Source organism: Triticum urartu, chromosome 3A (assembly GCF_056163025.1).
Source record: "Triticum urartu cultivar PI428250 chromosome 3A, HENAU_Tu73, whole genome shotgun sequence".
NCBI lineage: Eukaryota > Viridiplantae > Streptophyta > Magnoliopsida > Poales > Poaceae > Triticum > Triticum urartu.
In genome coordinates, this window is record NC_141875.1 from 665,907,398 (window position 1) to 665,929,768 (window position 22,371).

Consider the following 22,371-nt stretch of genomic DNA (forward strand, 5'->3'; position numbering starts at 1 on the left):
GGATCATCTCGAGGATCTGCTCTCGCCCATACCAGAGGAAAACGAGGAAGAGAAGTATAATCCGAACCCAGCCGGGGCGACCTGACTATCAGCGACACCTCCTTGCCCATGCGAATCTGTCGCCCTCTCATCTTTGCCGCTGATCATGGGAGTGCGAGAGGTTTGGCGGTTTTCTGGTGGAGGAGGAGGAGAGGGGCGCGACGGTGGCTGAGGAGATTGGAACGCAAGCAGAGCGGGTGGCGATGCCGCAACGCCACCTGCGGGCCTGAATCAACCAGAGAGTTCCGATTTTTCTACGGGAATAGCGGCCCTCACGGCGTCAGCCCAGTCCGTTGCCCATTCTGGAGCAGATGATTCGCGGCCCATGCGCGCATTGACCAAGGCATCTAACGACAATAAACACCTAAAACAGCCGATCCAATGGCCGAAATTGCTAGTGCCCTGAGTGAGATGGCTGGATTAGTGCTCGGTTATAATGTATTTAAATTTAAATAGCGGGCGAGCGGTTGGAGGCATCAAGGAGATCTCAAGGAGATGTATAGCAACGAGAGGGTTTTTAGGGAAAGCCACCAAGTGAAGGGGAAGGGGAACCTTGAGCGGGATCTGGGATGGGGGCCTTGGAGGCTGACATCGCCGTTGTTGTTGCTCGTCGCCGCCGAACGGTGAGCAATGGTGGTATATCTCATAGTCGAAGGAATATGTATTTGACATTAAGAAAGCAATAGCAATAAACTGAACGATCAATATGCTAAGCTAACGGATGGGTCTTGTCCATCACATCATTCTCCTAATGATGTGATCCCGTTATCAAATCACAACACATGTTTATGGTTAGGAAACCTTAAACATTTTTGATCAACGAGCTAGTCTAGTAGAGGCTTACTAGGGACACGGTATTTGTTTATGTATTCACACATGTATTTAAGTTTCCGATCAATACAATTCTAGCACGAATAATAAACCTTTATCATTAATAAGGAAATATAAAATAACAAAATTATTATTGCCTCTAGGGCATATGTCCTTCGTAACTAAGTACCTGTTGATCCTCTCGGATCCAAACCGAGTGAATCGGGTTGGGGATGGTCTCCTCCTTGCCATCCTTGTCCTTGTTGACGATGACATTAGCCGGCTCCGACATGCTCCCATCCACATAGCCGAAGAACCCCGCTCCCCGAAGCTGTGGTGTGTTTTGGGTACGCCACATGATGTAATTGGTTCGGGTGAGACGCTCGGTGATCTGGCCAGAGAGGGTGAAGTTGGCTGTGCTTGAGGAGGCCATGTTAGAAGGTTCAGTGGTGGGGGAGGAGATCGCTAGATAGAAAGAGTTAGGCTCTGATTACCATGTGGGAAATGTCGTACCCTAGCTCTGGGCGACGCCTGCGTGTTATATCGTCAGGGGCACGACTCCCTGAAGCAGCGTATAGATCGTTGAGATTACAGACTTGGGAAGGAAGAGATAGATATCTAATTACAAGAAATAACAGAGAATATAAACTACCTATCTCTATCCCTATCTATTGTCTTTGGTTATAAGGAGGAGGCCGACTGTCACAAACTGTCATATGATACAATATGTTTCGTTTGACAGCTTATAGATTCTCCATCTCCTGGTCAAGGCTTATTCCAGGTATAAGCTTTCCAGCATATTCCGATTGCGGTATACAATGAACTTCCAGAGATAATAATGACTGATCTTTGGTTTGAAGTTGGGATTTTTAGATGGGAGTGGAGCGGTCAATCCCAAGGGGTTAGAGTACTACAATAATAACCCTATAAATGAGCTAGTGAAACATGGTAAGCTCATTTCTAGAAGTCTATAAATTGTGTTGTAGTGACAAGATATTTCGTCTTTCAATAGTACAGTAAATGACAAGCTGTGGATATCTACCATAGTTGGCTAAAAGTTATTGTTCTTTAATGCTTCACTACCTAAATCACTATGTCCTTCTTGTTTCGTTATGGATTCAAATCCATATCATGCTTTACCATCTCGATTTCCCACAAGTTTTGGATGATGAGTATGGAGGATGGTAAAGCCCTGGAATGGTGTAAGATTCTGTGACTTTTCCTTTGTCGGTGAAATTGCTCCAAAGCTAAAAATAACCAACCTTCTTTTAGAATTAAGATACTGGAGGTGGCTTATGCAAAATGATGCCAAAATGATCATGAGTCCTACTACTTTTCTAGTGACATTTCCTTGCTGATGGCCCTACAAAATGCATGGAGGATTTCAGAACATTTGCAGATATTTGCTTCAGAGAGTTTGGAGACAGGCTTTTGTACTGGACTACTATAGCCGAACCTAATGTCGGTCCAATCGGATCTTATGATAGTGCAATATTTGCACCTGGACGTTGATCCAAACCTTTTGGAGTACTAAAATGCTCCGTGGGGAACTCAACCGTGGAACCTTATGTAGCAGCTCCCAACATGATATTGGCACACAAATCAGCTACTAGACTGTACAGAGAAAAATATCAAGTGAGTTATCTTGTTCCTATAATCAACACCAGCTCCTTTCTGCCAGCACATTCTTAATTATTATATAACAAAACAAACCTTGTCGAACGAATATGTACCTTTCTGCAGCAGCATAGTTGTGCGGGCGTTCATATGTTTAAAGCCCTTCAATCTCTAAAGAAAGAAGATGATCTTTGGACATGGAGTATTTGATCCCGATCTCACATGCTCCCGCATGAACAGTAAAATCCAAAAAATAGTAAATTAATTAAAAATCTGATTTTTTTTGTGATGAACATTGATGAATTTTCTAATTGCGTGCAAAATTTTAGGTTGAGATGACATTCGTGGAGGTCTGGGCAAAAAAAATCTGATGGTCCAAAAAGACTATTGTTGGAAGTATTTTGGAGCATCGATTTTGCTATTTTTGCGCAAACCTCAACGGATGTCATTTCGACATGAAATTTTGCACGCACTTAGAACATTCATCAATGTTCATCACAAAAAAAAAATCTGATTTTTTGATTTTTTTTCTATTTTTTGGATTTTACTGTTTATGCGGGAGCATATGTGCTCGGGATCAAAAGAGCACTTTTGATGATCTTTGTCCTTTAGATAAGAAAACAAACCTTCTCAAACAAATTTGTGATGAGCTCGGATGCAGAGATAAATTTTTGCTTTTCCTATCAATATATTGCCGCGGGTGTCCTTATCTTCGAGCCCTTCAATATGCAAGGATCAATTCAAAGTACACTCAACCATGAAAGTTTTTTTTCGAGGAACTGAAAGATAAGAATAAACAAGAACTAAAAGGAAAAACACAAAATGGCTTAATGAATTTTCCAGTTTTTACCAAACCCCACACCGACATGTATATCGGCTTAATATACAAATGCTTTACATATATAAAAAAAATTGTAATTCTGTGCATACATAACCAATGACGTGAATCTTGGCGCCGATCGGTGGTCCACGATCTGTGTGTCGCAGACTTGCATGCTCTAAATCCTCGTCTGTAATACTCCCGCTGTTTTCATAATTCTTGTCGTAGACTAAAACCACGACATGAATTATGGAACAAATAGAGTACAAGTTATTCGAAAAAAGAAAGAAAGTAAAGAACAACCTAATAATGCATCTGACGTCTGCACAACGTGTCACCGCCTCTTACGCACTAGTAGTAGTAGGCCACTAGGAGAGTGTACCTACCATATGATCTCTCGAAATGTTTAGTGGCAAGAAAAGGAGGAAGACAAATAACAAGCCTAAAATCTAAAAAGTGGCCGCGCACTAACTAGACGAACCGGGCGGCCGACTTATGGCCGTCCGATCTTGCTCGAATTGTCGTGCGCGTGGGCCAGGTGCCAGATGGTCAGGACACTCCCACGTATGGTGCGGACACGGCTGACTGAGGCGAAATAGTAGACCACTTCCGTCCGCACCCATCGCTATCCACTCACCTCCCCACCTCCCTCGCATTTGTTGCCGCCTCCGCCGGTCCGCCCCAACTTATGTCGGCCGCCGCTGCTGATCCACCTCGCCTCGGCTGACACGACCCACCACGGTTGCGGCATCTCGCCTGCCACGCCTTCACGCCGCCGTCTCCCGTCCGCCGCCTCGCCTTTTCTTCTGCATCTAGCCGTCGGTCCTCCGCGAACGGCCCTTCCCTCGTCTCCTTGCTAATTAGTCCGTGCGAGAGCGAAGAAGGTGTCTCCCCTATCCACGAATTTCAGCAAGCACTCAATCTACAAGCTCACCCGTACAGCCGGTGCTCCGTACTTCTACATCCTTTCATGGTACGTGTCTGGCTTTTATGGAATTTAGTGAGAAAAAAATTGAGCCCATCCATGGAGCTATGTAATTTGAAGTGGGATGCGGCCCTGAGTTTTGTTTTTCCTCTGATGTTCGAGGAACTGAAGAAATTTCAGTGAGAAGGAAGCCTGTGCGTGTGTGTGGTCGCTGCTATGTTCCCATTCGAGTTGTGCGTTTGCACTGCTGCATCCAGATCCATCCTCAGTGGAGGTTTGCTGCCAGGTATGACTTCAACGCTGAGGCTAATTGACTTTGATGGGATCAGGGGTTTCCTGATTAGTTGGTCCCTTGAGTACCAATGGCTTCCTGCGCTTGTTGAATTATGAGGTGTGTTTGGTTCGGTTGAATCAAAAGAATTTCTAGTTCTTGTAAGTAAGAATCACTGAAGACTAGTTGGTATGGTTACTAGTTCCTCTTGGTTTTGGTTGGTGCTCATTACATCTAGTTGAATCAATGAAAATAATTGAAGTTCTAAAGATTTTTTTTGTCACTAATGGTATGAATTTAGGATCCTACTTTTCAAAACTCCATGGATCTGTAGTTGATGCAACTTGATCCATCTATTTTCTTGCTTAGACTGCATTTATCATTACGATACCGCTCGTTGGAACTGCTACTCAATAGAGCTCAATTTTGTCCGTTTCCTCTCTTTTCTAATCGAAAGATATGCAAGTTAGAATAGTTTGCACACTTGTTATATATAGTTGCACGGAGAGGAATTACAAGCTTTACAGAAAGCAGTACATAGTTGCACACCTAAGCATACATAGTAGCACATTGACTGCCAAGTAGTTGATCAGGGCAGCCGCCGAAGTTGCACATCCTACTCGTAGGGGTAGTTTGTGAGCAGGTGTCCACAACACGCCTACAGCGGTGGTTAAGGTCTGACTGCTAGATCCATTGTGGCTGGGTTAGTAGGTCACCAGGGGAGTCCTTGGTCGTGGAGTCGGAGTAGCACCTCCACTACCTCCTCCAATTCCTTTTTTCTGATGATGGAGCTGGACCGCTATGGTCGTTAGGAAGCCACACAAAGTCGCACAACCATTTCTTTCGTAGTTGCACATCGACAACCAGACAATTGGTCAGGGCAGCCATCGAAGTCGCACATCCTACTGGTAGGGGTAGTTGGTGAGCGGGTGTCGACAGCACGCCTACAACGGCGGTCAAGGTCTGACTGCCAGATCGATTGTGGCAGGGTTAGTAGGTCGCCAGGGGAGTCCTTGGTCGTGAAGTCGGAGTAGCACCTCCACTACCTCCTCCAATCCCTTTTTTCTCAGTGATGGAGCTGGACCGATGTGGTCTTTAGGAAGCCACGCAAAATCGCACAACCATGCTTTCGTAGTTGCACATTGATAACCAGCCGCCGAAGTCGCACATCCTATTGGTAGGGGTAGTTGGTGAGCAGGTGTCTACAACACGCCTGCAGAGGTGGTTAAGGTCTGACTACAAGATCCATTGTGGCTGGGTTAGTAGGTCGCCAAGGGAGTCCTTGGTCGTGGAGTCGGAGTAGCACCTCCACTACCTCCTCCAATCCCTTTTTTCTCGGTGATTTTTTACTCCACATACAGGCAGCCAAGTGTATTAATTTTCATACATAGTTGCAGAAGGACTAAATAAGCATTGGCATGCTCAACTTTCTCAGTTGCTCAACGTTGCCATCTTCAAGTTTTTTAGAATTGTCCCAAGAGTATGTAACGACTTGGCATCCTCAGGCTTTTCTAGTTGCAGAATAGTATCTAATTAGTTGGCAACCTTAGTAATTCTAGTTGCACAACAATATGCAACTAGTTGACATCCTCAGCTTCTCTAGTTGCACAAGAACTCAGATTAGTCCCATCTTAAAAAAATTGAGGATTGCCCAAGAGTATGTAACGACATGGCATCCTCAGGCTTTCTAGTTGCAGAATAGTATCTAATTAGTTGGCAACCTCGGTAATTTTAGTTGCACAACAATATACAACTAGTTGACATCCTCAGCTTCTCTAGTTGCACAAGAACTCAGATTAGTCCCATCTAAAAAAACTGAGGATTGCCCAACATTATCTAACGACTTGGCAGTTGCAGAAGAGTATCTATTTAGTTGGCACCCTTTGCAATTCTCGTTGGACAACATTATCCAAGTAGTTGACATCTTCAGCCTCTCTAGTTGCACAAGAATTCGGATTAATCCCATCTTAAATTTTTTGAGGATTGCCCAATAGTATCTAATGACTTGGCATCCTCAGGCTTTCTAGTTGCATAAGAGTATCTATTTAGTTGGCACCCTCTGCATTTTTAGTTGCATAAGAACAAATCAAGAATTGACATCCCCAACTTTTTTTAATAGTTGCACAACAATGCCACCCGAGTTGGCATCTTCAACTTTTTTTGAGGGAGGCATCTTCAACTTCTTTACTTGCACAAGAACCATTCAATAGTTGGCATCCTCATATCTTCACATGCATCTGTTTTGCTAGGTTTGCTTTTGCTAGGTTTGCAGATGCACTTGAATGTAGTTGTATCACTTTTTTGGAAAATTATAATCTTTAAGAATTCACTATTTTTTTCCATTTCTTGTGTTCAGACATGCTAAATTCATTATGTTAGTTCAAAATTCATTACATAGTTGCACAAACATGCAATATGAACTGCATGCAGGAGTACTTGTAGTTGCACAGAATAGATGATGTAGTTGCACAACAGCCAACATAATTTTTGTTGGAATTTTTCATACATAATTTTAGCCAAAACCAAAATGAATCTGAAATTATATGAGTTGGCATCTTCAACTTTACTGAAATTCAAACCCCACAAGTAGATGGATATGGGGGTGTTGTCAGATGCACTTGTGTTGGTTAAGTTGCGCAGATACGCCCCAGATCTGGTTCATTTTCTATAAGGCTTCATTTTTGCATCATGTTCAGGTTTTACAGGTTATGGGGGTGGGGGAGCTGCCGTAGCTTTGTGCACACAATTCTCAGCTACAAAGTCACATATATTATTGTGTGCAAAGATCAAAGAAAAAAATGCATGCAAACCATATTCAGTAGTTTCCCAGTTTGTACTAAATAGTTGCCCAGTTTGTACTAAATACTTGCACACATACAAAACAGGGATTGGTTTAGTGTTTTTCTCACAAATTGTGTTTTAATCATGTCCAGGTTTATTTTGGTCAAGGAGCTGATGTAGATTCTGCACATAATTTGATGCTACACTTCTTATACGATGCTATTGGAAGTACAAAGAAGATTTAGATGACAAAAATTTAGTTTCTATCTTTTGCTGTTTTACTTTAGTATATGGAACATATTTTCCCTACTGCAATGTGTATGAGACAAGACTGTGTATTTCTCATTGTTACTACTGCTTGTGCTTTTTTAGTCTGGTTTGTTTGTTGCACACATTGCAGCAAAAGTTAGCTTTGATGTTAGTTCAGTTGCATAAATATCTGCCTTTTTTGCACAGACACTACATCCTGTTAATTTTGATATCTAAACCTACTGCCTTGTGTTTAGTTGCACACATCCAGGCAAAAGTTGGCTTGGATTCATGTTTAATTATACAAATATATGTTTTTTTCACATGAACTACATCATGTCTATTTTTGCATCTGCAACTACTCCTTTTTGTTTATTTGCACACATCCAGGCAATAGTTGGCTTGGATCCATGTCTAGTTGCACAGGAAAGTGTTTTATTATACAGAGATCAGATTCAATTCTATTTTGTTGCTTCATGTTCCTTCTTCCTCCAACTATGGAGAAGATTTGTGCCAGATCCAGAGGGAAAGTGAAGAGGCCAGAGGGAAGTTACCTAATAGTGCTGCCTGGTATGGCTCTGAACTCCCTCTTATTAGAACTGAAGCTTTTTTCACCTAGTTGTGCTTTGCCATGGCAGCTCTGTAGGGTTTGGATCCAGGCCTGGGATCCCCTTTTTTCTTGAAGAAGAAGAAGAAGGGCGACCCAAGGGGGAGGAAGTGTGGGTGAGGGGTGCGTGTGAGGTGTGGGGAGGTAGTGGTTGGGAGCGTGATAGCGATGGAGGAGATTTTCTGTTGGTTGGGAGTGTGGGACACAGGTCGGAAGGAACTTTCCTTCTTGGGATCAAGGGCGGACAGAAAGTTACCTTTTGAGGCTGGCCGCTCCATCGCGCTAGCGGGCAGCCGGCCGCCCGCTAGACGCCTCCAATAACAAGACTTGACCACCCCTAAAAAAAAACAACCTTATAACCCACAAAAGGCCAAGATATTTTCCGAAAGGAAGGTGCCTTCGGAGAAGAAGCAAATCTACGGATCTGCAGCTAGTTCGCTGTATCATTCTCAAAGTCAAGGTCTCCTCCTCACCCAGCAAGATTCATTGCGACGCATACGCTCTTCCTTAGCTTCTTTTCTACTACTATGTCATAGCTTGTTTCGGTCTCTGCCGCCCGGACCTGCTCGTCGGACTGCGCCGGCGCGGCGCGACGGAGCGGCGGCGGCCCAGGCTGCACTTTGTGCTCCTGGATCTGGCAGGCGGACCTAGGTTATCCCCATACCAGGGTGTGATATGCCCTTCTGATTTGATCCGATTCGTGCTTCCTTTCAACATTTCCGCACCTGTGCTGACTGCATACATACACATCCTCTCTTCTTTGATGCTGCAGGAGCAGGGGGAGCAACGAGCTTGCCCAAGACTCGCTTTTTTGTCCACCTACAATTTTCATCTCTTGACGCTAGATCGCCATCTGTGGTCGATTCGTCGGGTCAATCGCACCCACGCCTCGGCTTTCAAGCTGTCTGCTTGACTGAGTACTACTTCCGTCACTAGGTAATGATTTTTTTTTTCTTTTCTTGATTGAATAGCATTCCTTCCATGTCAAAAAAAGTCTTATATTAAGTCACAGAGGTAGTATGTATCAAGTCAGAATAATTAGTTCACAGCTTGCAAGTTTCACAACACAACTAAAACTGTATGTTGAAGTACAAACTGTCTTTTCTATGTGTGCGGTCATGTGGGGAATGCCCAAAAGCTAGTACTTACCATGTACTTCCTCCGTCGAAAATAAGTGTCTCAACTTTGTACTAAGGGTGAGACACTTATTTTGGGACAGAGGGAGTAATTTACTCTATTTGTGATGTATTCCTTCCTTCCCAGAACATTTTCATATTTCTGACCTGTATAACAAGTGCAACTATTTTATTCAATCATAAGCATTAGAGTTGTATAGCAGATACAACTATATTTAAGTCAAGTCATTAAAATGTGTGTGTTATTCTGTAGTATGTATTAACATGACTTAGATCTTTCCTTCATTCACGATACAGTTTATCATGCCCATGAGTAAAACTCTACATCTCTCTTCTTACCATGGACCTTTCGCGTTGTACTTGTGATGTCAAGAGATGGTTGGTGCAGATATGATCACTACTGTAGCTTGTTGATGTTTTTATCGTGTCGGAATTTTCTTCTTCTTTTTACTCCACCTAGGCATAGCTTCGGCCTTGTATGACTTTGATATTGTGTGTTTGCGTTGGTGTTGGCTGTGTGCATCCTAGTTATGCAGAGGCCGGACACGTGTTTATTGTTTTTGTATCCCTTGTTGCTTCATTTTGAGTTAAAAAAATATCCACCTTTCGTTGAAAAGGTAGTTTTGTTAGGTTATCTCAATATCAGATGACATTGACACAAGGTCTCTTCACTCATGATACATTGATAAATTTCTTTTTAAACACAAACACAGCTAAACCTTCCATCCATGCATGAAACCAATGGAGTCAAGTGTTAACAAAGCTATAAACATCCAGTTAGAAAACTAGTGCAAGTAACTCAGGCATTGGATAAAGTTTCTCTCTGAACATATGGGCTAACTTGCAGCCTAATTTTTTGGATGAAATTGGTTATTGTCCCATTTGACACATGATCTATGTTTGTTTTGTTCAGCAAAAATCGCCCCCATGGCTCGGCTTTCAAGCTGTCCTGCTTGACCGTGTTTAAATTTTTCAGCACAAATGGCGGAGGCAGTGCTCCTTGCTCTCGGAAAGATTGGGAATGTTTTAGCTAATGAAGCTGCCAAGGCCTTGGTAGCCAAGCTGTCAAAAAAAGTTAGTAATCTGATTGATCTGGATGACAAGATTGAGCAAATAAAAAAGCAATTAAATACCATGAACAATGTCATACGGCAGATAGGCACAACGTACCTCACCGACGAAGTCGTAAAGGGTTGGATTGGGGACGTGAGGAAGTTGGCCTACCATGTTGAGGATGTAATGGACAAATACTCGTATCACTCTCTTCAAATGTTGGAAGAAAAATTTCTGAAGAAGTGCCTCAGAGGATCACATTATGTTCTGGTTTTCAGCCAAATTGCTGATGAGGTAGTCAAGATAGAGAAGGAGATCAAGCAAGTTATAGAACTCAAGGAGAAGTGGTTGCAACCATCCCAGCTTGCTCATGACCCTCTTATTGAGATGGGAAAACAAGATAGATTCCCTGAACTTGTGAAAGATGAAGATCTTATTGGAATTGAAGATAACAGGAGAATGCTGACTGAATGGCTGTACTCAGATGAGATGGACAGTACAGTGATAACGGTGTCAGGTATGGGTGGGTTGGGAAAAACAACCCTCGTCACAAATGTTTATGAACGTGAAAATGAAAATTTCCAAGCTCGTGCATGGATAGCTGTGTCTCAGAACTACACTATGGCTGGTCTGTTGAGGAAGTTACTCCGGAAGTTACTTGGGAAGGCTGGTTACACTGAACCTGCATCATCCAACATTGACAGGATGGATGTTTATGACTTGAAGGAAGAAATAAGGCGAACACTTGAAAATAGGAAATGTTTGATCATATTGGATGATGTCTGGAACCAGGATGTGTACATTCAAATGCGAGATGCGTTACATAATTCTTGTGCAAGTCGCATTATCATCACCACGCGGAAGAATCATGTTGCCGCTCTTGCTCTCTCGACACGTCGTATCGATCTCAAGCCTTTGGGGGATACAAATGCATTTGAACTCTTCTGCAGAAGGGTCTTTTATAGCAAAAGGGACCATGAGTGTCCCGATTATCTCATGAAAACTGCTACGTCTATAGTTGATAGGTGCCGGGGCCTGCCACTAGCAATTTTAACAATAGGCGGATTCTTGTCTTCGAGGCCACAAACACGATACGTTTGGGAGCAAATATACAATCAACTCTCAACTGAGCTGTCGAACAATGATCATGTCCGGGCAATTTTAAATCTGAGCTACCATGACCTATCTGGGGACCTCAGAAACTGCTTATTGTACTGCAGTCTCTTCCCGGAAGACTACCCAATGCCACGTGAGAGCCTTGTGAGGCTATGGGTTGCAGAAGGCTTTGTGTTGAGCAAAGGAAACAGCACCCCAGAAGAGGTGGCCGAGGGAAACCTGATGGAACTGATATACCGCAATATGCTTGAAGTCAAGGAGACAGATGAACTGGGAAGGGTGAGCACCTGTACGATGCATGATATCGTGCGAGACCTGGCTCTTTGTGTTGCGAGAGAGGAACAGTTTGTATCTGCAAATGATTATGTTACAGTGATACAGATGGATAGGGATGTTCGTCGTTTGTCATCATGCGGATGGAAAGACAATACTGCACTGAAAATCAAACTTCCCCGTCTTCGAACTCTAGTGTCGGTAGGAGCAATTTCATCCACACCTGGCATTCCATTCTCAGTTTTGTCAGAATCAAGCTACCTGACTGTCCTCGAGCTACAAGACTCTGAAATCACTGAAGTACCATCATGGATAGGGACACTCTTCAATTTACGTTACATTGGCTTACGCCGCACCAAGGTCAGGTCACTCCCGGACTCTGTTGAGAAACTATCGAACCTGCAAACTCTTGACATCAAGCAAACTAACATAGAGACCCTACCAAGAGGGATTGTTAAGATCAGGAATCTACGACACCTCTTAGCTGATAGATATGCTGATGAGAAACAGACAGAGTTTCGATACTTTATTGGAATTCAAGCACCAAAAGGACTGCCCAACATTGAAGGGCTACAGACTCTTGAGACCATCGAATCCAGCAAGGACTTGGCCGAGCAGCTGAAGAGAATGATGCAACTGAGAAGTCTGTGGATTGACAATATAAGTGCTGCTGAGTGTGCAAATATTTTTGCTACCCTGTCAAATATGCCACTTCTTTCCAGCTTGCTTCTTTCTGCAAGAGATGAGAATGAGGCACTTTGTTTCGAGGCTCTCAAGCCAAGGTCTACACATCTCCACAAGTTGATCGTCAGAGGGCAATGGGCCAAGGGAACACTGGAGTGCCCGATATTTTGCAACTACGGGGAAAATCTCGAGTATCTAGCTCTAAGCTGGTGTGACGTTGTTGAAGATCCATTAGGGATGCTTGCACCTCACTTGCCGAACCTCACATATCTGAGACTTAACAACATGCGTAGTGCAAATAGCTTGGTTCTTTCTGCAGATTCCTTTCCTCTGCTGAAGACGCTTGTGTTAAAGGACATGCCTCATGTGAACGAGCTAAAGATCATGGATGGCGCCCTTCCATGCATTGATGGTCTGTATGTCGTTTCGTTGTCGAAGCTTGGCAAGGTCCCTCAAGGCATCGAATCCCTTGGTTCCCTGAAGAAGCTTTGGCTGCTGCGCTTGCACAGGGACTTCAAAACTCAGTGGGACATGAACGGAATGCACCAGAAGATGACGCGCGTTCCAGAGGTTCGTGTTTGAATGCGGCATAGTGGTTCTTTCTGCACTGGCATCCACGTCATTCTTGATTTAATAATTCTGGCATGTTATAATTATTAAGACATCATTTGCGAGTCTTGTACTTCCATATCGTGATACGGTTTCTGTTCTGACAATGTTGGTGTTCATTGCCTTCAGGAGGCCCTGTACTTTTTTTGTATTATTGCAGTTTCATTTTGTAAAACTGATTTCAGGAAACAGTTGTGTCGAACATGTGAGAAAACAGTGTTGTAAAATTTGTTTACCTTGTTGTCAGTAGATACCGCCCGATCTATGTTTCTACTGCATCCTGGTTGTCGTTCTCGAAGAGGCGCATCCTTGATCAAGAATGATTTCCATGTCCAAGTGAAGCCCCTGCTTGAGTTGAGAGTCCGAGAGGCGGGATTTGGTAGGAGCAAGGAGCTCAACAACTGCAGTGTTTATTGTGTGAAGAAAATGTTGTGTTTTAGTAACAGTAGTTTTGATTCTTCTTTAGGCCGCTGCTGGAGTTTGTATCTGTACGGCTTTACTGATCTGTACTGTTTGAATAGGTTCGGTACTACCGTCAGAAAATGCTGCTGGCTTTCCGTTCCCTGCACAGCTGCACGTACACAATTCATTTCGTGTATAGCGGGAACACCATGATGGGCATTTCATCAAGTATCACATGGAGGTCGCCGAGGGTCCCCTTCTTCCGCGTGCACACGATAAAATCAGGACGATTCATAGACGATGGTTAAATCAGGCCGTACGTGCGTATGAGTGAAACAACACTGGACGCTGGATGTACGTGCGTATGAGTGAAACAACACAGGACGCTGGATTTACATATCGTGCACACGTCGGGCACCAGTATCGTCCATGGAGCAGTTTCGGAAGAAGAAAGAAGCAGAGAAGTGCAGCGCAGAGGAGAGTTATTTTTTCTGAGGGGCACGCACACAGGAGGAGATCACCTGGCTGTTGGGCTCCCTGGATTTTGTGGGCCGTGGGAGGCACAGCCCAGCAAGGATTGCTGCCCCGCCCCTAATTCATCGAGTGGGTTTGTTTTGTACCACATCGGCTGTGGAGGGAAGAGTGTGAGGGGTGGCCGGGTATAAGATGGGACAGCGGGCGAGCGGTTAGAGGCATCTTTGCGCTTGGGGCAATGACGCAGCTAGTGAGGTTATACCGAGGCGCGTCAATTGCTGGTTGAAAACTATTTCCAAACCCCCTCTTTGGCCCTCCGGGGACATTGAGAATTTCTGAAAGGGCTCCTTCCCTTCGGGGAGGGCAAAGCCCACAAATCCAACGATGAAAGTATTTGTTCAGTTTTTTTTAGCTCCATTGGCCCTAGTATTACAGTAATAGTTGCTTCTCAAACTGGAATTAGTTCTGGTTGTTTCTCTCAGGTCCACGGATACGCAGGATAATGAAATTTTCAATGACTCATCACGATTGATGCTGCCGTTGGTACATAAATGTAAGCTAGTACTACAGAAATGCACAAATGTATACTACAGATGAAGCTGCCGCGGATCTGTGTTAACATCAATGGCACAAATGCAAAGCCTGATCACCGAAATATACTTATGTTTTAGGAACTGTTTGAGCACGCCGGATGAGAAAGCACATATCATCAATACAGGCCACTGCCATGGCCTTCTTCTCCATCTTGCTCCTCCTCCTTCTCGCCGCCCATGGCGTTTCCCCCCTTCTTGGCTTCACGCAGAAGGGCTTCCCGCCGGACTTCGTCTTTGGCCCCGCCACCTCCGTGTACCAGGTAGTAACTGGATATTGGTTACAAACTTCACTTTGTTTCTCCTGCCCTCAGTGCCCTGCTCTGGTTAATTTGCTCTGTTTTTTAATGCAGTACGAGGGCGCTGTAGCTGAGGATGGCAGGAGCCCAGGCATCTGATCTGGGACACCTTCACTCACGCTGGTAATCAACCAACTTGTCGGTTTCTGTCAGTTTTCAAAACAAAACAAAAATCTTTTTGCTTCTGACGGGTACGTACTCTGTAAGTTTATACACTGAAATTAGCCAATATTAGAGCCGGGTATACGCAAATGAGAGAATATTGTAAGCAACACGTCTTTCTTTCCCGGGTAGCTAGGGAAAAGCCTTCCTTTCCTCTCTCCATCGTTGATCATGTGGGTTCGCCTCTTCTCTGCTACTAGATAGGTTATGGTTTTAGCCCTTGACACTTGAACATATGGTGTCTCTTATTCTTCGAGTCAGTCCTCGGGCTCCGATCTTCCTCAAGTTCGTTCGTCGGGTCAGATTAGACGGAGCTCCGGTGTGGATTTATGCCAGCTCCTCGGGGGTTAGGGTTACTCGTCATGCGTACATGATGGCAAGATTTGTAGTCAGGTTCTTCGGATCGATTCAAGGATTCAACGACGATGCCTATGGCTCCGGGGCGCTGGTCCTAGGGCCACATGCATAAAAGCTTTCTGTCTGTCATTGACATGGTCAGTCCAGCTTCGGTATGAGAGGGCCACTAAGGCGCGTCAGCGGAAGGTGATCCAGAAATATCAATGTACTTTTTTATTATTATATTTGAAGTGCTTTATACTTCTGATAAACTTTATAATAGATCCTAATGTTTTTTTTGCAAGAATAATTAGTTGGCGGAGTTTGAAATCAGAGTGTGCTTTGCCAACAACCAAGCCGATAACTTGTTGACGTCTCCATAATGCGTCACGGTTTCTTGTGCACTGGGCCGCCAGTAGGATAGGAGTGTACCTACCATATAATTTCCGGGAATATTTGAAGGCAGAAGCAGGAAGAAGGTTTTCTCAAACTTATAAAAACAATCAAAATATAAAAAAGGAAGACAGGACAATAACCAAAGACTTGACTTCCCCAAGGTGCCTTCGGAGAGAAACAAAGCCACGGACCTGCAGCGAGTCAAGGTCTCCTCCTTCTCCTCCTCCTCACACCACGGAGCTCCATTGCACACACGCTCTTCCTTATCTTAGCTTAGATTCCGTCTCTGCCGGGAGGCGTGCGTCTCTCTCTGGCCGCCCGGGCTTGCTCGTCGGACTGCGCCGGCGCGGCGGAGGAGGCCGTTCTGGATCTGGCAGCCGGACCTAGGTTGTCGCGTGGAAATGGCAAATCGAGTCCCCGTATCAGGGTGACATGCCATTCTGATTTCATTTCTGCTCCTGAGCATAAATAAATACTCATCCCCTCTTCTTCCATGCCGCAGAGTCAACCAACTGCCAGGACGGACCGGACAGGCCTCGCCTCCGGCCGACTCTGATGTGATTCTCAAGTTTCATCTTTGGATGAGAGCTGTGTCCCCCGTGGTTGTTGATGCCAAATCGCCAACCCGTGGTCAATCTTTCCTGTCAGTTGCGCACGCTGCTCGGCCCTCAAAGCTATCCTGCTTGACTGACTGAACAGTTGCTTTGTCACCAGGTAATGATTTTGACTGAATATGCACCATGTCAGATTAGTTCATTCACAGCTTGCAAGTTTCCCAACACAACTAAAATCGCATGTTGAACAACCAACTACCTTCCCAGAACCCACATACCATGTACTCCATCCGTCCGAAAAAGCTTGTCCCTTAATTGGATGTATCTAGCACGAAGTTAGTGCTAGATACATCCATTTGAGAAACAAGGTTGGGACAAGTTTTTTTGGACGGAGGGAGTAATTAGCACTCTTGTTGTATAATTATTATGCAAACGTGCGTGTAATTCTCTAGTACTATGTATTGACATGTCTTAAATCTTTCCTTCGTTCATGCTACGGTTTATCAGGCCCATGAGCAAAACTCTATATCTCTTTGGTCATCACGGACCCTGTTAGTACTTTTGTCTGATTATCTCAGTGTCAGACGACAAAAAGTGATGATTATACATATTTATCTAGTACTGGTACATTGACACCAGGTATCTTCTCCCATGATACATTAATAAAAAAAAATCTTAAATATCGACAGACCTACTCATTCCATCCATGCACGAAACCAGTGGAGTAAGTGTCAACAAACCTATAAATTTTCAGTTTGAAAACTAGTGGAAGTAAAACAACCATTGGAGAAAGTTTCTCTCTGTTCATGCAAGCTAACGCTCGACTTAATTTTCTTGGATGAAATTGGTTATTGCCCCATTTAACACATTGATCTATGTTTATTTTGTTCAGCACAAATGGCGGAGGCGGCGCTCGTTGCTCTCGGAAAGATTAGGAATGTCTTAGCTGATGAAGCTACCAAGGCTTTGCTGGCCAAGCTGTCAGAAAAAGTTAGTAATCTGATTGATCTGGATGACAAGATTGAGGGAATAGCGAAGCAATTAAATACAATGAAGAACGTCATACAGCAGATAGGCACGCCGTACCTCGCCGACAAAGTCGTAAAGGGTTGGATTGGGGAGGTGAGGAAGTTGGCCTACCATGTTGAGGATGTGATGGACAAATACTCATATCACTCTCTTCATGTGGAAAAAGGGTTTCTAAAGAAGTGCCTCAAAGGATCACATTATGTCCGGGTTTTCAGTCAAATTGCCGATTAGGTAGTCAAGATAGAGAAGGAGATAAAGCAAGTTATTGAACTCAAGGAGCAATGGCTGCAACCATCCCAGCTTGTTCATGACCCACGCACTGAGATGGAAAGACAACGGTCCCAAGATAGCTTCCCTGAACTTGTGAAAGATGAAGATCTTATTGGAATTGAAGATAACAGGCGAATGATGACTGAATGGTTGTACTCGGATGAGATGGAGACTACGGTGATAACGGTGTCGGATATGGGTGGGTTGGGAAAAACAACCCTCGTCACAAAAATGTGTATGAACGTGAAAAGGTCAACTTCCAAACTAGTGCGTGGATGGTTGTGTCTCAGACCTACACTTTGGATGCTCTGTTGAGGAAGTTACTCGAGAAGGTTACCGAACAACCATCATCACCTAACATTGACAGGATGGATGTGCATGACTTGAAGGAAGAAATAAAGCGAAAGCTTAAAGATAGGAAATGTTTAATTGTATTGGATGATGTCTGGAACAAGGAGGTGTACTCTCAAATGCGAGATGCATTCCAGAATTCTCATGCAAGTCGCATCATCATCACAACACGGAACAATCATGTTGCTGCTGTTGCTCACTTGACACGCCGTATCGATCTCAAGCCTTTGGGGAATGCTCACGCATTCGAACTCTTCTGCAGGAGGGTCTTTTATATCAAGAAGGACCATGAGTATGAGTGTCCCAATCATCTCATGAAAACTGCCAGGTCTATAGTTGATAGGTGTCAGGGTCTACCACTAGAAATTCTATCAATAGGTGGTGTTTTGTCTGAGGCCACAAACACAATACTCTTGGGAGCAGATACGCAATCAACTCTCAACTGAGCTGTCGAAGAATGATCATCTCCGGGCAGTTTTAAATCTGAGCTACCATGACCTATCTGGAGACCTCAGAAACTGCCTTTTGTATTGCAGCCTCTTCCCGGAAGACTACCCAATGACACGTGAGAGCCTTGTGAGGCTGTGGGTTGCAGAAGGCTTTGTGTGTAGCAAAGGAAATAGCACCCCGGAGGAGGTGGCCGAGGGAAACCTGACGGAACTGATATACCGCAATATGCTTGAAGTCAAGGAGACAGATGAACTGGGAAGGGTGAGCACCTGTACGATGCATGATATCGTGCGAGACCTGGCTCTTTGTGTTGCAAGCGAGGAGCAGTTTGTATGTGCAAATGATTATGCCACATTGATACATATGAATAAGGATGTTCGTCGTCTATCATCATGCGGATGGAAAGGCAATACTGCACTGAAAATTAAGCTTCCCCGTCTTCGAACTCTAGTGTCAGTAGGAGCAATTTCATCCATGCCTGCCATGCCGTTCTCAGTTTCGTCAGAATCCAGCTACCTGACTGTCCTCGAGCTACAAGACTCTGAAATCACTGAAGTGCCGGCATGGATAGGTACACTCTTCAATTTACGTTACATTGGCTTACGCCGCACCAAGGTGAGGTCACTCCCGGACTCTGTTGAGAAACTATCGAACCTGCAAACTCTGGACATCAAGCAAACTAACATAGAGACCCTACCAAGAGGGATTGCTAAGATCAAGAATCTACGGCACCTCTTAGCTGATAGATATGCTGATGAGAAGCAGACGGAGTTTCGATACTTTGTCGGAATCCAAGCACCAAAAGAACTGCCCAACATCGAGGGGCTGCAGACTCTTGAGACCATCCAAGCCAACAAAGACTTGGCTGAGCAGCTGGAGAGAATGGTGCAACTGCGAACTCTGTGGATTGACAACATAAGTTCTGCTGAATGTGCAAATATTTTTGCTGCCCTGTCAAATATGCCGCTTCTTTCCAGCCTGCTTCTTGCTGGAAGAGATGAGAACGAGGCACTTTGTTTCGAGTCCCTCCAGCCAATGTCCACACATCTCCACAAGCTGATCATCAGAGGGAAATGGGCCAAGGGAACGCTGGACTGCCCGATATTCCGCAGCCATGGAGAAAATCTCAAGTATCTAGCTCTAAGCTGGTGTCACCTTTGGGAAGGCGAGGATCCACTAGGGATGCTTGCACCACACTTGCCAAACCTCACATATCTGCGACTCAACAACATGTGCAGTGCAAACATTTTGGTTCTTTCTGCAGACTCCTTTCCTCACCTGAAGAGCCTTACGCTAAAGCACATGCATAATGTCAACGAGCTAAAGATCATCGATGGCGCCCTTCCATGCATCGAAGGTTTGTATGTTGTGTCATTGACGAAGCTGGATAAGGTCCCTCAGGGCATTGAATCCCTTGGTTCCCTGAAGAAGCTCTGGCTGCTGGGCTTGCACGGGGGCTTCAAAACTCAGTGGGACAAGAACGGAATGCAGCAGAAGATGGTGCATGTTCAGGAGCTTCGTGTCTGAATGTGGGTTTCTGCAGTGGCATTCTGGTATGGCGCAAGCAACCACGGCGTCTAAGATCATTCTTAATCATTCTCGTATGTTATACGTAATTATTAAGACATCATTTGCGAGTCTTGTACTTGTGTATCATCTTACGATTTCTGTTCTTAAAATATCGTGTTTGCTGCCTTCAGGAGACCCTGTACCTTTTACGTTGTTTCAGTTGCATGCTGTAATATTGGTTTCAGGAAACAGTTGTATGGAACATGTGAGAAAATAATGTTGTAGAACTTGTTTACCTTGTTTGTAGTTTTAGATACCGCTCAATCTATGTTTCTACCGCATCCTGGTTCTCGTTCTGGAAAAGTCGCATCCTCGATTGAGACGTGATTACATTATCTTTTCAGCGTCCAGATATCTTAGGTACACTGCCGATGAGCATGTAAGATTATTATACACTTGTAAGCAGCAGATCATCACACCACCCGTCCTTGTCTCGCCCATCTGGTTGCACGATTGGGAGTTGATGGACACACGTGGTTTGTTCACTCGTTGCGCTCAAAAAAAGTAATGAGAGTCGGGGACCGGGCGGTGGAACCGTTTGAGCAGGCAGGATGAGCGACGTCGTCCTATAAGCTAACCGTAACGTATATCATGGCCACAAAAGCACATATGATCAGTACAGGCCGCTGCCATGGCCTTCTTCTCCCTCTTGCTCCTCCTGCTCCTCACCGCCCATGGCACGCCCCCTGCTCTCGGCTTCACGCGGAGCGACTTCCCGCCGGACTTCGTCTTCGGTGCCGCCACCTCCGCCTACCAGGTAACTGGATATTGGTTTGGCTTTATCAGCTAGCGTTGGTCTCTTACAAATTTCACTCTGTTTCTCTTGCCCTCAGTTCCCTGCTCTGGTTAATTTGCTCTGTTTTTTAATGCAGTACGAGGGCGCTGTAGCTGAGGATGGCAGGAGCCCAAGCATATGGGACACCTTCACTCACGCTGGTAATCAACCAATTTGTCGGTTTTGTGCATCTCGTGGATCAAATACCCCTGCCTGTCTGTCAGTTTTCAAAACAAAACAAAATCTGTTTGCCTCCGAAAGACAGGGAAAATGGCGGACAAAAGCACAGGGGACGTCGCTTCTGACGGGTACCACAAGTACAAGGTAATCACGGTCAAAATTTACATGGCCGACATGGATGATAACCTGAACATTCTGTGGAAGGGAAAAAAATGTCCGATTGTTGTTTGTTTCAGATTATATTAATACTGGGCAGCATCATCCGAGTTTCAGGATGATGTCAAGCTCATGGCTGACACTAACCTGGAGGCTTACAGATTCTCCATCTCCTGGCCAAGGCTTATTCCAAGTATAAAAGCTTTCCACAATATCTCTATTGCTGTATAAAATTTGCACGGACAATAATAACTGAACTTTGGCTTGCAGATGGGAGGGGAGCTGTCAATCCAAAGGGGTTAGAGTACTACAACAACCTTATAAATGAGCTGGTGAAACATGGTAAGCTTATTTATGCGTAATAGCTTATAAATTCCATTGTACTGACAAACCATTTCATCTTTCACCAATATACTGTTACCTCCGTAACATTTTATAAGACGTTTTTAAAGTCTATGACAGTGTCAAAAAACTTCTTCTATCAAGTTGCAGAGGGAGTACATGAGAAGCTGTGGAAATCTACCATAGTTGTCCAACAAATATTCGTCCCTTTATTCTTCACTATCTGAACCAATGTCCTTGTTGTTTAGGGATTCAAATCCATGTGATGCTTTACCATCTTGATTTCCCGCAAGTTTTGGATGATGAATATGGAGGATGGTTAAGCCCTAGTTGTGTAAGATCCTGCAATTTTTCCATTGTGGTGATGAAATTTCTCAAAATCTGAAATTGATCAACCTTTTCTAGAATTTAGATCATGGAGGTCGTCTATGCAAAATTATGTGCAGATAATTGAATGACCCCTACTTTCTCAGTTATCTATTTCGTAACAGGTGGCACTGCAAAATGCAGGGAGGATTTCACGGCATTTGCAGATGTATGCTTTAGAGAGTTTGGAGACAGGGTTTCCTTCTGGACTACGATGAGCGAACCTAATGTCATCCCAGCCGACTCGTATGGTAGTGGAACATTTCCACCCGGGCGTTGCTCTGATCCTTTTGGGCGAACAAAATGTACCGCGGGGAACTCGACCGTGGAACCGTACATAGCAGCTCATAACATGATATTGGCACATGCATCTGCTACTAGACTTTACAGAGAAAATATCAAGTTAGTGTGCCCAAAATTAACAACTCTTGTCTTCCGGCAGATTTAAATTGTAATCTAAGATTAGTTAAGAAACACTAGTATTGTCAAACCAATCAAGAATAAAGTACTCCCTCTGTCCCAAAATAAGTGACTGATTTAGTACAATGGTGTACTTGTGTTGTACTACTTGCTAACTTCATAATTTACTACAGAGTTTTCATGATTACAACTTGTTTGTATAATATTATATTTTCTATTTTTTTAGAAACAATATTGTATGCTAACAAAAATATTCTTGG

The 22,371-nt window shown here is 44.2% G+C and overlaps 4 protein-coding genes and 1 non-coding gene across 10 annotated transcripts; all 5 read left to right on the plus strand.

The window, feature by feature from the left end:
• Positions 1 to 8,429: 8,429 nt before the first annotated feature.
• LOC147981242 (disease resistance protein RPM1-like) lies at positions 8,430 to 13,234 on the plus strand. 4 transcript variants are annotated; one of them, XM_087513895.1, is made up of 4 exons: positions 8,430 to 8,579; positions 8,656 to 8,787; positions 8,892 to 9,055; positions 10,169 to 13,234. In XM_087513895.1, the coding sequence occupies exon 4, from the start codon at positions 10,237 to 10,239 to the stop codon at positions 12,961 to 12,963; it is 2,727 nt and encodes a 908-aa protein (XP_087370021.1). In that variant the 5' UTR covers positions 8,430 to 8,579; positions 8,656 to 8,787; positions 8,892 to 9,055; positions 10,169 to 10,236; the 3' UTR covers positions 12,964 to 13,234. The 4 variants fall into 4 exon arrangements, with proteins under 4 accessions (XP_087370021.1, XP_087370019.1, XP_087370020.1 ...); XM_087513893.1 differs by having other exon boundaries at positions 8,656 to 8,770; XM_087513894.1 differs by having other exon boundaries at positions 8,480 to 8,787.
• Positions 13,235 to 14,086: 852 nt separating this feature from the next.
• On the plus strand, positions 14,087 to 14,237 carry LOC125549793 (U4 spliceosomal RNA). Its single transcript, XR_007301512.1, has one exon. It is a non-coding gene; the product is annotated as a U4 spliceosomal RNA (small nuclear RNA).
• A 1,580-nt stretch (positions 14,238 to 15,817) lies between these two features.
• On the plus strand, positions 15,818 to 20,101 carry LOC125545852 (disease resistance protein RPM1-like). 2 transcript variants are annotated; one of them, XM_087513898.1, is made up of 3 exons: positions 15,818 to 16,076; positions 16,152 to 16,363; positions 17,096 to 20,101. In XM_087513898.1, the coding sequence occupies exon 3, from the start codon at positions 18,412 to 18,414 to the stop codon at positions 19,828 to 19,830; it is 1,419 nt and encodes a 472-aa protein (XP_087370024.1). In that variant the 5' UTR covers positions 15,818 to 16,076; positions 16,152 to 16,363; positions 17,096 to 18,411; the 3' UTR covers positions 19,831 to 20,101. The 2 variants fall into 2 exon arrangements, with proteins under 2 accessions (XP_087370024.1, XP_087370023.1); XM_087513897.1 differs by having other exon boundaries at positions 15,818 to 16,036.
• Positions 17,101 to 18,299, plus strand: LOC147981243 (uncharacterized). The gene is made up of 3 exons (XM_087515908.1): positions 17,101 to 17,355; positions 17,464 to 17,679; positions 17,793 to 18,299. The coding sequence occupies exons 1-3, from the start codon at positions 17,101 to 17,103 to the stop codon at positions 18,297 to 18,299; spliced, it is 978 nt and encodes a 325-aa protein (XP_087372034.1).
• Positions 20,102 to 20,404: 303 nt separating the features above from the next.
• LOC125545857 (beta-glucosidase 3-like) lies at positions 20,405 to 22,359 on the plus strand. Of its 2 annotated transcripts, XM_048709904.2 has the most exons (7): positions 20,405 to 20,629; positions 20,745 to 20,808; positions 20,913 to 20,971; positions 21,101 to 21,176; positions 21,254 to 21,325; positions 21,574 to 21,654; positions 21,799 to 22,359. In XM_048709904.2, exons 1-7 carry the CDS (start codon positions 20,504 to 20,506, stop codon positions 22,137 to 22,139), a joined length of 819 nt encoding a protein of 272 aa, XP_048565861.2. In that variant the 5' UTR covers positions 20,405 to 20,503; the 3' UTR covers positions 22,140 to 22,359. The 2 variants fall into 2 exon arrangements, 1 of the variants encoding a protein (XP_048565861.2); XR_015598896.1 differs by lacking the exons at positions 20,405 to 20,629; positions 20,745 to 20,808; positions 21,799 to 22,359 and having other exon boundaries at positions 20,867 to 20,971; positions 21,064 to 21,176; positions 21,254 to 21,703.
• The last annotated feature ends 12 nt before the right edge of the window (positions 22,360 to 22,371 follow it).